At 37.3% G+C, this 17,248-nt stretch overlaps 4 protein-coding genes across 7 annotated transcripts; 2 read left to right on the top strand and 2 right to left on the bottom strand.

Moving 5' to 3' along the window:
• Window positions 1-616: 616 nt before the first annotated feature.
• Window positions 617-4,797, top strand: LOC111317217 (protein SHI RELATED SEQUENCE 1-like). 4 transcript variants are annotated; one of them, XM_022919639.2, is made up of 3 exons: window positions 617-1,345; window positions 1,939-2,313; window positions 4,665-4,797. In XM_022919639.2, the coding sequence occupies exons 1-3, from the start codon at window positions 760-762 to the stop codon at window positions 4,670-4,672; spliced, it is 969 nt and encodes a 322-aa protein (XP_022775374.2). In that variant the 5' UTR covers window positions 617-759; the 3' UTR covers window positions 4,673-4,797. The 4 variants fall into 4 exon arrangements, with proteins under 4 accessions (XP_022775374.2, XP_022775372.2, XP_022775371.2 ...); XM_022919637.2 differs by lacking the exon at window positions 4,665-4,797 and adding an exon at window positions 3,116-3,347; XM_022919636.2 differs by lacking the exon at window positions 4,665-4,797 and adding an exon at window positions 2,459-2,694.
• Window positions 4,798-8,715: 3,918 nt separating this feature from the next.
• LOC111317220 (putative methyltransferase PMT27) lies at window positions 8,716-12,756 on the top strand. Its single transcript, XM_022919643.2, has 7 exons — window positions 8,716-10,209; window positions 10,287-10,436; window positions 10,779-11,160; window positions 11,237-11,411; window positions 11,611-11,883; window positions 11,972-12,166; window positions 12,261-12,756. The coding sequence occupies exons 1-7, from the start codon at window positions 8,827-8,829 to the stop codon at window positions 12,475-12,477; spliced, it is 2,775 nt and encodes a 924-aa protein (XP_022775378.2). The 5' UTR covers window positions 8,716-8,826; the 3' UTR covers window positions 12,478-12,756.
• A 36-nt stretch (window positions 12,757-12,792) lies between these two features.
• LOC111317219 (oxidoreductase-like protein, amino-terminal protein) lies at window positions 12,793-13,430 on the bottom strand. Its single transcript, XM_022919642.2, has one exon. The coding sequence runs from the start codon at window positions 13,290-13,292 to the stop codon at window positions 12,933-12,935; it is 360 nt and encodes a 119-aa protein (XP_022775377.2). The 5' UTR covers window positions 13,293-13,430; the 3' UTR covers window positions 12,793-12,932.
• A 160-nt stretch (window positions 13,431-13,590) lies between these two features.
• On the bottom strand, window positions 13,591-16,752 carry ALDH3F1 (aldehyde dehydrogenase 3F1). The gene is made up of 10 exons (XM_022919645.2): window positions 16,343-16,752; window positions 16,198-16,266; window positions 15,978-16,074; window positions 15,439-15,645; window positions 15,130-15,254; window positions 14,922-15,026; window positions 14,641-14,813; window positions 14,456-14,546; window positions 14,231-14,380; window positions 13,591-14,130 (listed from the first exon to the last, which is right to left on the bottom strand). The coding sequence occupies exons 1-10, from the start codon at window positions 16,520-16,522 to the stop codon at window positions 13,891-13,893; spliced, it is 1,437 nt and encodes a 478-aa protein (XP_022775380.2). The 5' UTR covers window positions 16,523-16,752; the 3' UTR covers window positions 13,591-13,890.
• Window positions 16,753-17,248: the final 496 nt, after the last annotated feature.

The following is a 17,248-nucleotide window of genomic DNA, read 5'->3' on the forward strand; positions in this document are numbered from 1 at the left end:
GAGTATAATTTTTTTTTTTCTTTTCGGGTTTTGGTTTGTTCATCAGATGCATGAAAGAGAGAGAAAGAAAGGGTTGCTGCACAGTTAGCTTAAAAAAAGGGGAAAAAAAGAGAGAAAAACTGTAAGAAATCAGAGAAAAGAGAGATGGGTTATGGGAAGAGACTTAAATTGGGTTAGCAGAAGAGAGAAAGGCATGGCGGCGTTGGCAGAAAAGAGAGCTGTAATTCTTGTGTTTTGTCTTAAATGCCTTTGCAACAGAAGAAAAACAAGTAAGTAAAGCCAGGAAGAGGGAACGGGACAGCTGCACCAGCTAAACGAAATTGTCAAGGAAGGGAAAGGAGAGAGGATTTGAAGACTGAAGAGAGAAGAGAGGTTTTATATAAGTTGGAAGGAATTTCCTCCATTGGAACCTGACGTGCGTCCTCTTTTCTTAATACAAACCAGCTTTTTTGTGCAATTAGGGGCACCAACACCAACAAAAAACAACACAAAAATACTTGTACTAGTCAACAACAACAACTCACTTTCAGTTCTTATTTTGTAATTTTTTGGGCTAAGATTATTTATTAGATAGCAGCATAGGCATAAAGACGTACAAAAGGAGGAGAATTGGCAATAACTTGGAGAAAAAAGAAGCAAAAGAGTCGAAAGAGTACCCATTTGGAAGATTCGGGTTCTAAATCATCAAAAGAGAGAGGGCGCTTCTGATATGGATTGTCAGTTACAATTGAGGTCTGGGAGAGGTATAGAGGAGGAACGATGGCTGGATTTTTCTCATTAGGAGGAAGAGGAAGCAACGGTCAAGAAGATCAACAAAACAATCCAACAATAGAAATCCCACCGGAGAGCTGGTTTTGGTACAAAAATGAGGACATTCCTTACAAGGGTTTAGAACTATGGCAACAACAAGAGCTTTTCCAACGCCACAACAGCAGCAACAACCCGCAAGACCAACAACAGCAAGATCTTTATTCATCAGCAGCTGGGTTAGGAGTTGGACCTAGCAGGAGCTCAATCAATGTCTCTGATGATTCCTCCTCGAGATCGGCTTTTATGATGATGAGAAGTAGCGGAGGAGCGGGAGGCCTGAGTTGCCAAGATTGTGGCAATCAAGCTAAAAAGGATTGCCTTCACATGCGGTGTAGAACTTGTTGTAAGAGCCGAGGATTTGATTGCCAAACTCATGTTAAAAGTACTTGGGTTCCTGCTTCCAAGCGCCGAGAAAGGCAACAACAACTTGCTGCTTTGCAGCAACTTCAGCTTCGTGGAGAGAATCCCAAAAGACAGCGAGAGAACCCAACCTCTTCTTCTCTTGCCTGCACTCGTTTACCCACAAGCGCGTCAGGTACAGGTTTTTTTTTAGGTGTGTTTTTCCTGTAAGTAACTATATACTTTATAGTATCCCTCCCAGTGAAGCTCTCATTCTCAAAGATTGACTCTTTCTTGTAAGAATTTAGAGGAAAATCTTTCTAGAAAGAGATAAGAAACTTGTGTCCAGGAAAAACAAAAGACAGAAACAATGAAATAAAATAAAATAAAATAAATTATGCTCTAAGAAAAGTTAAAGATAGCGCATATATCAATTGCGTGTAATGAAATCGACTCCATGGCACCGCCCATCAGCTTTTCTTTTCATCTTTTCCTTTTACAAGTACTGCCATTTTTAAGAATCCTGACGAGTGTTACGACAGGGAAGAAACTGTTTTTTCCTCTTTTTATGCGTCTTTCTCTCTCTCTTCTCTCTGTCTCCCCCGTGTTGATATTTTTGTAGAATCCATGTGTTGCTTGCTTTGCTTGCATTTCTGTCCCTTATTTTTCACTTATATTCAAAGGTCACCAAACAAAATAAAGAAAACCCAAATTTGTTTTTCACTTATCCTATCTAATAAAGGATTTGGATTTCTTGTTGCTGTTGTTTATTTTTTATTTCTCTTTTAGGGTTAGAACTGGGGAATTTTCCGGCAGAAGTGAGCTCTGAAGCGGTGTTCAGGTGCGTGAGAGTGAGTAGCATTGAAGATGCTGACGATCAGTATGCTTATCAGACGGCTGTAAACATTGGAGGGCATGTTTTCAAGGGAATTCTTTACGATCGAGGCCCTGAAAGTGCCTACAACATCGCAGCAGCTGGTGAGAGTTCTTCTGGTGGTGTTCTACCACTTAATCTTATCACCGCTGGCCCCATCACCGCTACCAACACGGCTTCCATTGCAGTTAATGCCAGTGGCAGTAGCGTAACATCTGGTTCTTCATCAACCGCCGCATTTTTAAACCCTTCCTCTCTATATGCAACTCCACTCAACACTTTCATGGCTGGTACGCAGTTTTTCCCAAATCCAGGATCATAAACACACACCAGTCTTTTTCTTTCTTCTACGTCTCTTCTTCTTCTTCTTCCTCTTCCTCTTAATTGCTTCTCTAATTATCTTGTCAACTTTCTTGACATGTGATGATAATGAAGTACAACGACATTTGATCCCACTATTTAAAGAAAGAAAGAGAGAGAGTGAATGTTTGCTTTTGGTTCAAATCATCCATATAAATTCTTATTTCTTCGTCTACTGCTGCTGCGGGTTCGTACTATGTATTTTCCCTCTTGAATGAAATCTAAAGTTGTTTTTGTACGAAATGTGCACAGCATGTAGCGTGCGAGTGAGTGTTGTTTGTTAGAGAAATACAGTATTTATTTTTCTGACAGTCTGGGGTTTTGTTTTTTGGCTGAATTCCCAATTTGCATTAAGCTTTCTGATTGGGTTTCAACTTGGGAAAGCTGCTTTTTCGCTGTTTACCCCTAAATTTGCCGGTTTCAAAGGGGGACGAATTTTGGTTTCTTCTTTGTTTGGACAACCTACAAGTCCAAAGCTTTTTTCTTATCACGGTATGGGCGTTCCAGCCATGCATGAATGAGATAGCATCACCATAGCATTCAAGTTCAAATGGTGAAACATAAAAAAAAAAAAAATCCCCTCCCCCTCTGTTATATCTTCATGTGATCGTCATCATCATCATCATCATTTTATTGATTGGAATAGACATGCATATAGCATAGATGTGACTTAATTTGTTGATAAAATGAGAAATATTTCTTATCATCGATCTGCTTTTTGTTTAATGCCAGCCTCCCTCGTGCAGTCATGCAACAAACCTATTACTGCTATTATTGTTGTGTCTAAAGGTGGTTGCTTGCATACGTTACCGTTGTGCTATTGCATTATTGTTATTCTTATTAATAAGACTGCTTGAATTCTGTAAACTAAACCGAAAGATTTTGAAACTTTTCTTTAATCTAACAACCTTTTCTTCAGGTTGATACTGTTCTCTTCTTCTCACTTCCCGATGAGACCAATAAAAAAAGTAAATTTATATATATTTATTTGTTTTTTGGGAAGGGTTTTTTTTGTTCGAACATGCTTTATAGGACATGCTTATGGAGCATGTTTCAATTAATGCTACCACATTATACCACCAGCTGCTATGTCTGTCAGAATGCACCCTCTTAACTACTTTATATTATAGGAAAACAAGGCTTATGTAATTTTCGATTTTATTTTTTACTTAATTAATTTTATAAAAAATTTGATAAAATTCACTTAAATTTTAAATTAAGTCTTTTTTCTATTTTATATACATTCTAACTATAAAGCAGAAGCTGTTTTAGTTAAGTCTTAACCATACTCTTAACTTAATTATGATTAATTTATAAAGCAGAAGCTGTCAAACCTTTCTTTTTCCTTTTTTATGGGTTTTTTTTCTTATAGAAGTACCAAATATAGAACTGTGTCAGTGGTGAAAACTTCTTGATCACAATCTTGAGCTTATTACTTGACTTGAGCTTATTTTGAAGCTGCATAACTAAAGATACCACATAATTAAAGCAAAGCAAGGATTTTGTTGGGTTTCAAGTTTCATTTTATAGTAATGCTGCTGTTGCTGGTGGTCTAGAATAACCTCAGCAAGAGTACCATGTCTTGTTGATTTGATTCCCAGCTAAAAGTGTTAACCTTTTTTTTTAAATACTAATAATAATAATAATAACAGTAGCAATTATTATAATCATTATTTTGATAAAATAGGGAAAACAATTTCACGAAATATAGGAGGTAAAAACCAGGCTTCTGCTCGTGGATATTTAGTTTCAGTTGACACTGATGAAAAGAACTTATGTAATATTCAATCCAATATCAAGTGCTCTGAACATTAAGTAATATCAATATGTTCCTAAAGCATGACATTTACTAGTAAGTGTTTGTTTCTATTCCTGATGACCCTATACTTGGAAGTACTCTGACAAATCCCAGTACTTATAAGAACATTTAAAATTGACAGGAATAAGATATTTGGTATCAAGTTGTTTGAAGAAGCTGTCATGGTCTTTTTTTTTCCCCCTCAGTGTGATTATTAGGCTATGGCTGTGTAACATACAGACTCACCATTTTTAATGATAAAGAACTCATGTAATTGACCTGACCAGCTCAATTCCACTTGCATTGTAACTTGATTTGGAGTATGCTTGATAGGATCAGTATTGCAAGAAAGAGCATTTAAACTACTTGTAGGGTTCTTGTAAATTAGCAGGAATTTGGTGGTATTAATTGTCTAGGTTGCTGTGGAGCATGCAAACCTAACAATTGGCTTTTAAGTGACCACATTTCATTTTTTGCATGTAGGGTCATGAAGGGACTAAATTTAATAGATTGTATATAACAGAGGGAGCAAGGGGGCTACAACATTTGAATATTATCAAGAAAGAATACAATCATATGTCATCTCTGTCTGTTGTGTTTATAAGAAAAATAAATACTAATGGAACAATGGAAAATGTGTTTCTCTTTGGAGATAATCTGTCTGTTATGTTTATAAGAAAAATAAATACTAATAAAGCAATGGAAAAGTCTCTCTTTGGAGATTGCAGCATTCTTTTTCATATAGTATTTATGTCTGCGGTTGAAGGGGACATCCTGGATTTCTTTGCTTAATTAGAAGGGAACTATATATTTGTATCACCATATTGCCTACTGAAGAAATGCTTTAAATCTAATATTTTGAAAGGCAGGTAGTCGGGTCTGATATTCTGTGTCATAACTTCACAAAAAATTTTCCATCAGTGCATACTTCATAAAATCCTTCGGATCTAAGCAGTGATCTGACCGTGAAACCCTTTTTTTTAGTTTTATTACTATTTGTTTTCCTGCAATTGGTTCATCTGCACAGCCAATGTACATTCCTTCAATTCAGCTGGTGCAAGCTAGCCTTTGCATCCCAGAAAACTAAAATATTCTTGGTACATTGTTGACCTATTAAAGAAACTAAATATTTAGCCATGTGGGGTATTGGTCTCTAAGATTTTGATTGAATGGTTATATCTTCCATCTTATCTTATGTTTGTGTTAAATCAAAAGGGAATTTTCCTAAAAATGACACAGATTCTCTATCACATCTTCATTCCCTGAAAAGACTTGACAAATGAAGCCTAAAGAAGATTAAGTTGTGAAAATCACCTCCCTTTCCCAATGCAAAAAAGTATATATTGATGGTACTTTACCTGTGAGTTTTCGAGTATTTGAGACTGTCCCCCATATTTCCTTGCTCAGGAAGCTCACTTTTTCTCTGATTCTCATGTGTTGAGACTTCAGAAACACAAAGAGGAATAATATTGATCTTGTGCCACTTGTATAGGAGACTCTCACTCGGATGGATTCTCCATCACCATTCTTTTTGTTCCGGAATTCATCACTGTCAGCAATTCTCTGAAAGAAAGAATATGGAATAACTAAATTCTCCTTTCTTCGGCTGATATTTGCCCATCAGACTATGTATAGTGCATTCCCAATCACGAGTTACCACCGCAACTTTTATTTTATTATCTTAACTATTGTCTAACCCTAGATCACTCGACCACCTAAAACTAGAATCTACGTTCTTATTCAGCAAGAGCATGTCACTTATAATAATTATATTATCATTAATTACTAAGAATTTAAAGTTATGTAAAGTTTAATTATAAGGTTATAACAAAAAAATTGTAGGTATGGTTTTGAAATTAAGACATTAAAATATGCATGAATAATAAGAGTGGAGAGGTGGAGGATACCCACCTCAACATTTTTGAGCTGTGACGTCTTCGAGAACACCCTACTTTTGGCTTTTAATAACAAGCATAGAGCCATGATTCAGTGGTTAAAGCCTTTGACAGTTATAGTTTGGAGTTATGTGAAGCAAAAAGAGTAGATATATGCCAAACGATGAAACTCGCAGATAGAGAGAAAGAACATCAATAATGAAGCACATCAAGCAGTTTTGCTTGAATTGCAAGCCACAGAACAGCCAAAAAGTCATTTAAGACTGCTGGGATTTGTTATGGCATTAAGGCATTGTGAGGGTGTGTGGGGGATGTGTCGATATCTGCTGGGTAAGGCGCCATTGCCAGTGAGCACGGAGATAAGCTTGTGCAGGAATAGTATGGTTAGTTTGTATTTGTGGGCATAAATTGGTGTGAACTGGCTTTTCTTTTAGAGAGTGTCTCAGCTCTGCTGATCCAAAAGCTTGCTTTTCTTAACTTGCTATTGGAAAAAAAAAAAAAAAAAAGCCCTATTGTGCTTGTGAGAGTGTACAGGATGCAGTCTCTCGAGAGCCTCTGTATAAGGAGTCGAGGTTTAAAACTATTTCAGTTCTCATGTCTCTAACCCTGCCAGGATGCTGTTGTCTGAAGCTAAATTTCACCGATGCCTTCAGTATCTCTTATTCATTGTTAGGTGAAATAGTATGAAATGTCGTCCATCACTTGAAACACTTTAATGTGTTGTCCAGGTATACTTCATCATCTAATCTTATTGAGAAAAAGTTTGTATAGTGGAAATATAAAGAATAATATAAAATTTTACTTCGTACCTCTTAATCAAAAACCTTGTTCCCCATTGAATCAACTTGCTTTTGATGCGACTGGCAACTTGATTGCGGTCATGGACTTTCTGAAACTTACTGCGCCGAAGGGGATGTACCCCATTATCTTTGCTTTAGAGTCCCCAACTTTTGTCTCTAAAATATGATTCATTAGAGCGTTTACGCATGATACAAGAACAGGGTTTGGAGGATTTTTGCTAGTGCTTTTTATGAAAACCTGTAAAGCTTCAAAAAAAAAAGTGTCACAACACTTTTGCCCCAATATCTGCCTTAGGTCTTGGTAACATAATGTTGCATCTTCTCTGGACCAAAAATCTAAACTCCTTTTGCTTCCATGCTCTTGTCTTCGCCCTTCATCTTCCAACTTGTCCAAACTCCAAAAAAATAAAGGGGGGGGGGGGGGGGGGGGAGAGGGGGGGTTCCAAAATTGCCCTGCATTCGGGTCCATGTTGGGAGCGGACAAAGCTTGATGGTTATGCCTTCACTTTGTCCAACTGAAACCCACCCAATCAAAAAAACTAGATTGCTTTTCATTGCACTATAATAATCTCATCCTCATACCATGTCAAATTGAAAGATTTTGCAGAGATATCTTGCATAAAATTAATATGAAACTGATGGCGGGAATTGAAGTTTAAGATATGGAAATTAACTATAAACAGAAAAACTTACAAAAAAGATAACTTACAAGAATTTGAATAATGACAGATATGATTATTGGATTAAAAAAGATAAAAGTTCATCACTAAAACTAAAATTAAAGGATATAAAAACACCACCTTAAGAATTGTAATCAAGGATATAGAATAATAAAAATTCATCACTCTAGGAAATCTACTTAAGAAATGTAAAACTTGAAAAACAATATAAAAGATTACCTAAGGATGTTGAGAATTGAAGTTTGAGATATGGAGATTAAATGTAAATAAAAAAACTCATAAGAATTTAAATAATGACAGAATATGATTATTAGATTAAAAATGATAAAAGCTCACCACTAAAACTAAAAATTAAAGGATACAAAAACATCACTTTAAGAATTCTAATAAAGGATACAAAACAATAAAAGTTCACAACTCTAGTAAATCCACTTTAAGAGACATAGAATTTGAAAAACAATCTAGAAAATTGCCAAGGATAAAGAAAACTCTATTATGCCTTCTACCAAAGAATAATAGAAAATATATAGATTACGAACATCTTTCCAAGCATGAAAACTTTCATATTACATTGTTAGAATCGTGCCTAAAATCATGAGATTTGTATGTGAATAAAATCTGCCTATTTACTCTTACAGATTATATGATAATAAATCTAACTACAATCTCATCCATATTCATGTTCTTTTTTTTCAACTAATGTGAACACAATTTTTCTATTTCAACCTACTTTATTTATGTATTTATTTAATGAATTTAAACCAAAAATAAATTCATCTTATTTTCTAATAAGTTTGCCTTAGTCTCAACATAAATTGTATAACGTGCAGATATCAAAAACTGATCTCATTCACCAAAAAATTCAGTCAAAAAGATCCCTGACCATTGCGGTTTTATTTTTTTGTGTAAGAGAAAGCTTGGGCTACCACTTTCATTTTGCTGAACATGTTAACCCACTAAAAATAAACCTTCCAAAAAGTGGGTTTTGTGAGGTTCTGTAATCTTGCCTTGTCATTTCGATGGGGTTTTGCTTTGCCCATAAGAAAATATCCTGTTAATGGGTATTTCATATCTGGCCCATCAGGAATTGAAGTTTCCGACGAATTCCCTTCTCCAACTCTTTCGGATCTTGACATTCCAACTTGGAATGTTTCTTCTCTCTTACATATCCTCCACAAACAAAGCTTAATCTTCTCCATGTTTTTTATTATCTCCATTGTATGAAAAAGTATCCTCCTAAATCATTCTCTTCGTTTCCTTTCAAACCAAAATGGGAATAGGAGGAAAGTCTCGTAGTAACAAGCGTTCATCGTCAGTTTCATATGCATCAACTGTAACCACTGTAATCTTTGTGACCTTATGCGTTTTTGGTGTATGGATGCTCACTTCCAACTCCGTTGCACCCCCACAAACAACCACCACTCGCACCGCCACTGACACCAACGGCGACAATGTGTTTTCTTCTTCAAATGAAGAACAAACCACCAAAATTAATGATGATCAGAAAGACAAAGCTGTCTTTGAAGATAATCCAGGCCAACTCCCTGACGATGCCATCAAACCTGACGATGGTAAGCTCGAGGATGATAAGGCAAGTGAGTCTGATGAGGATAAAGGGAAAGAAGGTGTAGCGGTTGAGGAGAACCAACCTGATTTACAGGGAAAAGAATCAGCCGAAGAACATGAGAAGCAGAAATTTAGTGAAACTCAGATATCAGAGGAAAGTGTGTTGACTCAAAACCAACAATTGGAGCAAACCAGCCCGAAGGAATTTGAAGAAAATAAGCAGACGAGAAATGAAGAAGCCAACAAGATTAATCAAGAGGAAAACAACAATCTGGATTCAGGAGAAGATCAAAATCAAAGTGTGGAACAGGAACAAGGAAATGAGAAATCAAAGGAATGGCAGAAGCAAGAATTGGATGATCAGCAGCAACGTGAAGATAAGCCAAAGCAAGACATTGAAAGCAATGAAGAAACGCAAGAAACAACAAACGGGAAAACAAAGGAAGATGATCAAGAGAGATCAAAGAATGACGTAGCGGAATTAGAAGATGAACAAAAGAGAAACAAACAACAAAGTCAAGAGCAACAAGAGTTACAAATGCAAGGGATAGCAAACACCACTTTTAGCGACGAAACCAAGGACAAACAGAAGGAAATTCTAAACGCAACTCAAACTGATACGTTCCCGAATTTACTGAAGACATCAACGAACCAGGAAACAATAGAAAAGGACACCCAAAGTGAAGCTCAGAATCAGGAAACTCAACAACAGGACTCCCCAAAAGAAGAGAATTCGAATGACTCAAACTCGGAAGAGTCATTAGGAAGTTCTATTCCAAAAGAGTCCACCGAGTCGAAGAAGTCCTGGAAGACGCAGAAGACTCAATCGGAGAATGAGAAGGAGAGGCGCAAGGACGAATCAAACGGTCAAGCGAGCATCTATGGTTACACGTGGCAGTTATGTAACGTCACTGCTGGTCCTGATTACATACCATGCTTGGACAACGAGAAAGCATTGAAGACATTACGCAGTACCAAGCACTTCGAGCATCGGGAGAGGCATTGCCCTGAGAAGGGACCAACGTGTTTGGTCCCACTTCCGGAGGGATACAAAAGGCCCATCTCCTGGCCCCAAAGCAGAGATAAGGTAAGATTGAATTAGACCCGTCTGATTGTTATGACTTTTGGCGTGGGTTGCAACTTGTGTTTGCTGTTGTCTGGCAGATATGGTACCATAATGTACCACATACGTTGCTGGCTCAGGTGAAAGGGCACCAGAACTGGGTTAAAGTAAGCGGTGAGTTCTTGACTTTCCCTGGTGGAGGGACCCAATTCATCCATGGCGCCCTCCATTACATCGACTTTGTCCAACAGGTAAGTTCGAGACTGCCCATCAACTGAAATGCTATAGTGATCCAAGGGTAAATGTCATATTCAATCCGAATTAAATTTGTTTATTGATGTTCTGACTACATGATGCTGCTTATAATATGATACAATACAAATTTCTGTTTCTTCACTCTTCATCTGATTTGTTATTTTCAATTACCGTAAAATTACAATAATGATTTTCTCTTTTTGATTATGAATCTGTAATTGTGATGTTTTAAATTCTAGACACTAGCTTTGTTTTCCTGAAATTGATGGTGAGACATAGGAGTAAGATAGCTAGAATTAGAGAGAGAATGAAGATTACATTTGTTATTATGGTTGCAGTCAGTACCGGACATTAAATGGGGTAAACACACCAGAGTGGTCTTGGATGTTGGATGTGGTGTTGCCAGCTTTGGAGGTTTTCTTTTTGATAGAGATGTTCTGACAATGTCTTTTGCCCCCAAAGATGAGCATGAAGCTCAAGTTCAATTTGCCCTTGAAAGAGGAATTCCTGCGATATCAGCTGTGATGGGTTCTCAGAGGCTACCTTTTCCTTCCAGGGTCTTTGATCTAGTGCACTGTGCGCGTTGTAGAGTGCCTTGGCATGCAGAAGGTGGTCTGCTTCTGCTAGAACTGAACCGTGTCCTGAGACCTGGAGGATATTTTGTCTGGTCAGCCACCCCTGTCTACCAGAAGCTTCCAGAGGATATGGAAATATGGAAAGGTAGAACACAAAAAACACATTCAATTCAAACAGAGTTATAGGTTTTCATTGGGCTGATATGTAGTTGGTTTTGCAGCGATGTCGTCCCTGACAAAATCCATGTGTTGGGAGCTTGTGACCATCAAAAAGGACAAATTGAATTCCATTGGTGTTGCTGTCTTCCGCAAACCTACCTCAAATGAATGCTATGACAAAAGGCAGGATAATAGTCCTCCAATGTGTAAAAATAGTGATGATGCAAATGCTGTCTGGTAGGTTTCTTCACATACTCTTGATGTTATGCACCTTTAATCTGTCAAGGTCAAACTGCAGCTGAAGAAGCTATCTGTTCAGCAACATAGTACTACTATAGGTTAAGATTTTGGCGGATACAAAGAGGGTCTGGCTGAGTAGTATGCTGAAATGCATCACATCAAGGAGATAAATTCATTATTGCTTGTTTTGTTTCAGGCATGTACCCCTGCAGGCGTGCATGCACCGCGTGCCAGTAAATCAGGCTGAAAGAGGGGCACGATGGCCTGCAAATTGGCCTGACCGGCTGCAGAAAGCTCCTTACTGGTTGAACAGTTCCCAGATGGGGATATACGGGAAACCAGCTCCTCAAGATTTTGCAAGAGACTATGAACACTGGACACGAGTGGTGAGCAAGTTGTATATGAGCGGATTGGGAATCAGTTGGTCTAATGTAAGAAATGTGATGGACATGAGAGCTGTTTATGGAGGGTAATGGTCGTTCAATTCTGTTTTGACGGTTACTAATTGACGTCAATTTCAATTCTGTTTAGGGAAGTTACATCTTGGGTGCGTGCAGGTTTGCAGCAGCTCTAAAGGACATTAAAGTGTGGGTGATAAATGTGGTTAACTTTGATTCTCCAGATACACTTCCAATAATCTATGAACGTGGCCTTTTTGGGATATACCATGATTGGTGCGAGTCCTTTAGCACATATCCTCGATCATATGATCTCCTGCATGCTGATCATCTTTTCTCCAAGCTGAAAACGAGGTAGAAATTATAGGATGATTTCCCTTCATCTTCTTTCTCTTTCAACTTCAATTACAATTGATGTTTGATAACTCGTTGCATTCGGCCTTCACAGATGCAAACTTGAACCCGTGATGGCAGAGGTTGATAGAATAGTCAGACCAGGAGGAAAATTGATTGTTCGTGATGAATCAAATGCTATTGGAGAAGTTGAGAACTTGTTGAAGTCTCTGCACTGGGAGGTTCATTTAACTTTCTCCAAAGATCAAGAAGGAATACTCAGTGCTCAGAAAGTTGATTGGCGGCCTACAACATATCAAGCTTCATCCTAACCTAGAAACAATAGCAATTCATCCTTCTTAAGTTGCTCTTGGGCAGCCTTTTTCAGCTGGCTCCAATGACATTCACCAACTCCCTGTAGAAATAACGTGATATCATGGAAAGTAGTACCTTCTGTTACTGTTGTTTCTTGGATGTAAAACAATGAAGAATCCACATGATCATACAGAAACAATGTAACCTGAAACAACTAGAATTTTCTCCACGAGTTTCTCTAAAGAAAACTTTTTGAAGCAGAATTTCAATCAATACTCAAAGCTTTATCATTTTTATACTTTTTGCCTTTCAATCAATACCAAGTCAAAAAGTATCATAAATTGCTTTCCATTTCATCAAATAAATCTACAAATTTGAGACCAACAATAATTTTCCATCGCCAGAAATTGACAACAACAATCCCAATTTATTGACCAAATTAAAACAACAAAAATGAAAAAAAAAAAAACTTTTATGATGACTGCTTTGATATGGACTTCTTGGAATTAGAGTTGTAAAGCTTGTTATAAGCCTCAAGCTCCTCATAATACACGTCCCAAACGCACCGCACGCACCCGCTCCCGCAACAATCTCCGGGCTCAGGCTTCTCCGGCGGAGGCGGCAATTCCTTCACCAATTTTTCTTCTTCCGCTCCTTTTTTCTTATCGTCGCCGGTGCCCTTTGTCGCCGACACTTCCAACTTGGTCGCCATGGATTTTAATTGAACGCAGCCGTTACCGAAAAGGAGGCGCCGCGGATCTTGAATTCTCTGGCTGTTGATGGTGATTGTATTGGCGGAAAGAAATTTAAGGGTCGCAGTCGGGTCTCTCATGGGCTAGCCGACATGGGTTCGGGTTGTATTGAATTTGTTTAGCGGCGATTGGTTGGTGGCGGTTCGAGGAAAATAATGACAACAATGAACTAACAACGTTGTTTCCATACACGCGAGGTGAGCCTTTTTGCGCGATTGGCAGCTTCTATTCTATATTTACCGCAAAAAGTTTGACTTTTCTGGTCTACAGACAAATAGAATAATAACTTCTGCTGACCAAGAATAACCAATAAAATTATCACGTCTCATAAATATTTTTGAATCTCACTTATAAAATTAAAGAATTTCATTGTTGGAGTAGAAAAACGAACTCATAATAGATTGAAACATCGTTCCAACAACTTTTCAATCTTTATATATGGAGCCTGAGATAAAGATTCCATGTTTTCGGGAATCTAGAGACATTATTAATAAGTACAATTTGCATCAGATCAAGAGATGTTAAGCAAATAAACAGGAAAGATGAGATATTTCCTGTTATATTATTTGCAGGGCATCCCTGTAAAAGTTCAGTAGCCAATCTCCACAAGCTTCATTAATAAAGGAAAGATGCAACAAAGAGGGTTTGATAATTTTTAAACCGCTTGTCCAATTCCAACTAAGACCTTTTTAACCCTATCAGGAGGAGGATTATCCCAAAGTAGTCGAACCTATAAGCTAATTTGAGGAATCGCAGCTTGAAATCATTCCATGGAGGGTACCTTGGTTCCAATTCAGGAAAGAAGCCCCTATGCATGACAGCTTTCTCATGGCTGAAGGTATCAAAAGAATACTTCCCATGGTACCTCCCAAAGCCACTTTGACCAACTCCTCCAAATGGTAGCGTATCAGATAGAAACTGCAAAACATTTTACACATTAAGCAAGGATTACTTTCGATCAATAATTTATCTGCTTGACAAATATACAAGAGAAATTTTAAGAGAAGCAGTGCAATACTTGAACCATGGAATCATTGAATGTTACAGCTCCTGAAGATGTTTCCGATAAAATTCGTTTCTTGAAGGTCTCATCCTCAGTAAAAGCATAAATAACAAGAGGATTTGGCTTAGAGTTGATGAATTCGATGCTTTCTTCAATATTCTTCAGCTACACAAGAATGATGACTTTCACCATTAGCAGAAGGAAAAAAAAAAGGGGGGGGGGGGGCTGAGAATCTCTTACTGTAATTATTGGAAGCAATGGGCCAAAGATTTCTTCAGTCATGATCTCAGAATCAAGGGGAGGATCTAACAAGATTGTTGGCTCAACAACCCTGTAAAAGTTATACATGAAGACTAGATCATTTCTAGGTTCTATCCTTTGGGATTCAATTTGACACTACCAACATAAAAATGCAGAGAAATTACAGTTTTTCTTCATTAACTGAACCACCATAAACAACTGAAGCTGCAACATGGGGATCTTTTAAAAAAGTATGCATTCTCTGAAACTGATGCTTGTTGACAATTCTGGAGATGCTTTTCAAGTCTTTGATGTTTTCACCGTAAAATCTTTTGATGGTCTTCTTTAGTAACTCAATCTGAAAGAGACAAAAATTCATGAATTCAAGTTGAAATTCTAATCCCCTTTTCCATTAAAAGCATGATACTAATGATGATTTCTTTTTAGTGGATTTCATAGTTAATACAAGAGTTGACGCAATTTTTTCTTCCACAAGCAAATAATCTATGGCGATGCAAGCTTGTCCAGTGCAGGGCCCCCACTTCCCCCCTACAATTCTTTTAGCAGCCACCTTGACACCACAGGGAAAGAAGCAAATCAGAAAATCAAACCATTTCTTTCTGAATATATATTGTTAAAGCATTACATCATATAAATAATCAATTAAAAACAACCTTTGTCTTTGAAGGACTGGAGAGGGCATCCATAATAGCAGGGCATTTTCCACCAAGTTCTAAAGTAACTGGAGTCAAATACCTTGCAGCTGCAGTCATAACTAGGCGGCCCACTCGTGGACTCCCTGAAGACAAAAGCAGATAGAGACATATATCTGTAATTCAAATCATCCATACATTTTAACTTTTTACGAAAGAAAGAACTAGATTTATGCAATTAACGCTTCTATTTCTGATATAAAACAAACGACTACTTTAAAAAGGTAATGGCATTTGTTGCACACATGATGAAAGTGGGGAAACTAATACCGGTGAAGAATATCTTGTCCCATTTCAGCTTAAGTAGTCGTTCACCAACGTCTGCTCCTCCACCAATGACCTTAATGGCTTTGTTGTCCAAGTAAAGAGGAATGGTTTCAATTAAAAAAGACAAGGATGCTGGGGCCAGTTCTGAAGGTTTTAGCAATACAGTGTTTCCTGCAGAGATAGCTCCGATCAATGGGTCCAATGTCAGAGCTGCATCAAGAACAAGTTATGAGAATGAGGCATTTGATCAGTTAGATATTGTTTAGAGATCTTTGGTTTTTAGTGGAGAAAAAGAAGCATATTCTAAATCTAGCTGAACTAGTCCAAATGGTGTTTCTTGGGTTGCTTGCCAGCCATCTAATTTATGTTTTTTAAAGAGTTCAGGTCAGGATTCCTTGATCGATTTCGAAGAAAGAAAGTTACACCAAGAACAAATTGATCTCAATTCCAAGGATATTCAATCATCCACATGGAGACAACATCAGAATCCAGAATCATCGATATAAAAATAAAACAGACTGCTCAGGTTTTGGTGAACTCACTGATAGGGAAGTTCCAAGATGAGAATATGAGAACCACGCCAAGTGGTTCAGGCAGCACTTGTCCTTTTGCAGGAAAGAAAAGCAATGGCAATTCACCCTGGACCCAAAAACCAAAAAAAAAAGGGCAAAATATTGGCCATAAGAGTAATGGCATATACACGTTTGCTTCCAGGGGAAAGTGTAGGGAAAAAGAAAGGGATCAGAGAGTAGTAAAGTAAACCTTCTTAGGGGCCACCCACTTGTCCAGACAGCTCAAACTATAGCTGACTGATTTCTGTATAACTCCAACCTGCATGGACTTATAGCAATCAAAAGCAACTGGAATTGAACCAAACTGAACTGGCATATAAATACCGATAACTTACCTCATCTCTGTATGATTCAACAGGATCCTTTCCAAGATCTTGATGGAGTGCTTTAAAAATCGACTCCTCGTTTTCATTTACCAGGTCAAGTAAAGCCTTGAGCTGGTTCTTCCTCCACGCAACACTTCTAGTTCTTCCACTTTTGAAGGTTTCCCTTAGCTCGGCTACGCTGCCTTCCATTGGTGATATACCTTCACCTCACTTTTTTGATAGTTAACCTACAAATTGCAAGACTTAAATGTGATATTTTGCTTATTTTTCCCTCTTTTCCGTCCTCAGAATAAATTATTGTTGGGTGATAATTTAATGCAGCAGCTGCCCAGCTTGTGCATGACTTGATTTTTGGGGGACCAAACAATATATTTGAACGAACAAACCATCTACAATTTTTAATTGTTATTAGCATTGACAAGGATGTTTAATTCGAATTTGAATTCTTTAAAATAGAGTTTCTAAGTTTTAGTCATTGGGATGGTGTCTTTTTTTTTCAATCATTGGGATGGTTTACTTAGGATGTATAATTGAATAATACATAAGTTTCCATTATTCGTTTAAAAAAAATTAAATTTAAAATTAAATTTAATTGATTAATATAATTATAGCATTTAATATCTTTGAAATTTAAACTCTTTTCTTTATTCTTATATTGTAATTTTTTTTATACTAAAAAAATAACTTTTCATTTCTTCAGTTTTCTTTAGGATGTTGTTGATACTTGATGGTAATTTAAGATGGAATTAGGTGAAGCAATGTCTTTGTCTTTGACATGGTTCATGGGTTGGCTGGTATCTTTTTGGTACTAGCAAAAGTTTCTTAATAAATAAAAACCTGAAAATGACTGAATTGATGGTCTCAATTGGGCAATTCAATCCGTTCCCAACGACAAGTTTTTTTGACTCTATCAGA

This window comes from Durio zibethinus, chromosome 24 (assembly GCF_047325235.1).
Source record: "Durio zibethinus cultivar Kanyao isolate XHJ-2024 chromosome 24, ASM4732523v1, whole genome shotgun sequence".
NCBI classification, from domain to species: domain Eukaryota; kingdom Viridiplantae; phylum Streptophyta; class Magnoliopsida; order Malvales; family Malvaceae; genus Durio; species Durio zibethinus.

Bases quoted from the DNA above. Each gene is read 5' to 3' on its own strand.
- LOC111317217 (XM_022919636.2), top strand. From the start codon at position 760: ATGGCTGGATTTTTCTCATTAGGAGGAAGAGGAAGCAACGGTCAAGAA. The intron at 1,346-1,938 runs GTACAGGTTTTT...TTTCTCTTTTAG, and splicing joins TTTACCCACAAGCGCGTCAG to GGTTAGAACTGGGGAATTTT. The intron at 2,314-2,458 runs GTACGCAGTTTT...ATGATAATGAAG, and splicing joins ACTCAACACTTTCATGGCTG to TACAACGACATTTGATCCCA.
- LOC111317220 (XM_022919643.2), top strand. From the start codon at position 8,827: ATGGGAATAGGAGGAAAGTCTCGTAGTAACAAGCGTTCATCGTCAGTT. The intron at 10,210-10,286 runs GTAAGATTGAAT...GTTGTCTGGCAG, and splicing joins GGCCCCAAAGCAGAGATAAG to ATATGGTACCATAATGTACC. The intron at 11,412-11,610 runs GTAGGTTTCTTC...GTTTTGTTTCAG, and splicing joins GATGATGCAAATGCTGTCTG to GCATGTACCCCTGCAGGCGT.
- LOC111317219 (XM_022919642.2), bottom strand. From the start codon at position 13,292: ATGAGAGACCCGACTGCGACCCTTAAATTTCTTTCCGCCAATACAATC.
- ALDH3F1 (XM_022919645.2), bottom strand. From the start codon at position 16,522: ATGGAAGGCAGCGTAGCCGAGCTAAGGGAAACCTTCAAAAGTGGAAGA. The intron at 14,814-14,921 runs GTATTAACTATG...TGTCTCTTTCAG, and splicing joins AAAAAATTGCGTCAACTCTT to ATTGAGTTACTAAAGAAGAC. The intron at 14,381-14,455 runs GTAAGAGATTCT...ATTCTTGTGTAG, and splicing joins CATTGCTTCCAATAATTACA to CTGAAGAATATTGAAGAAAG.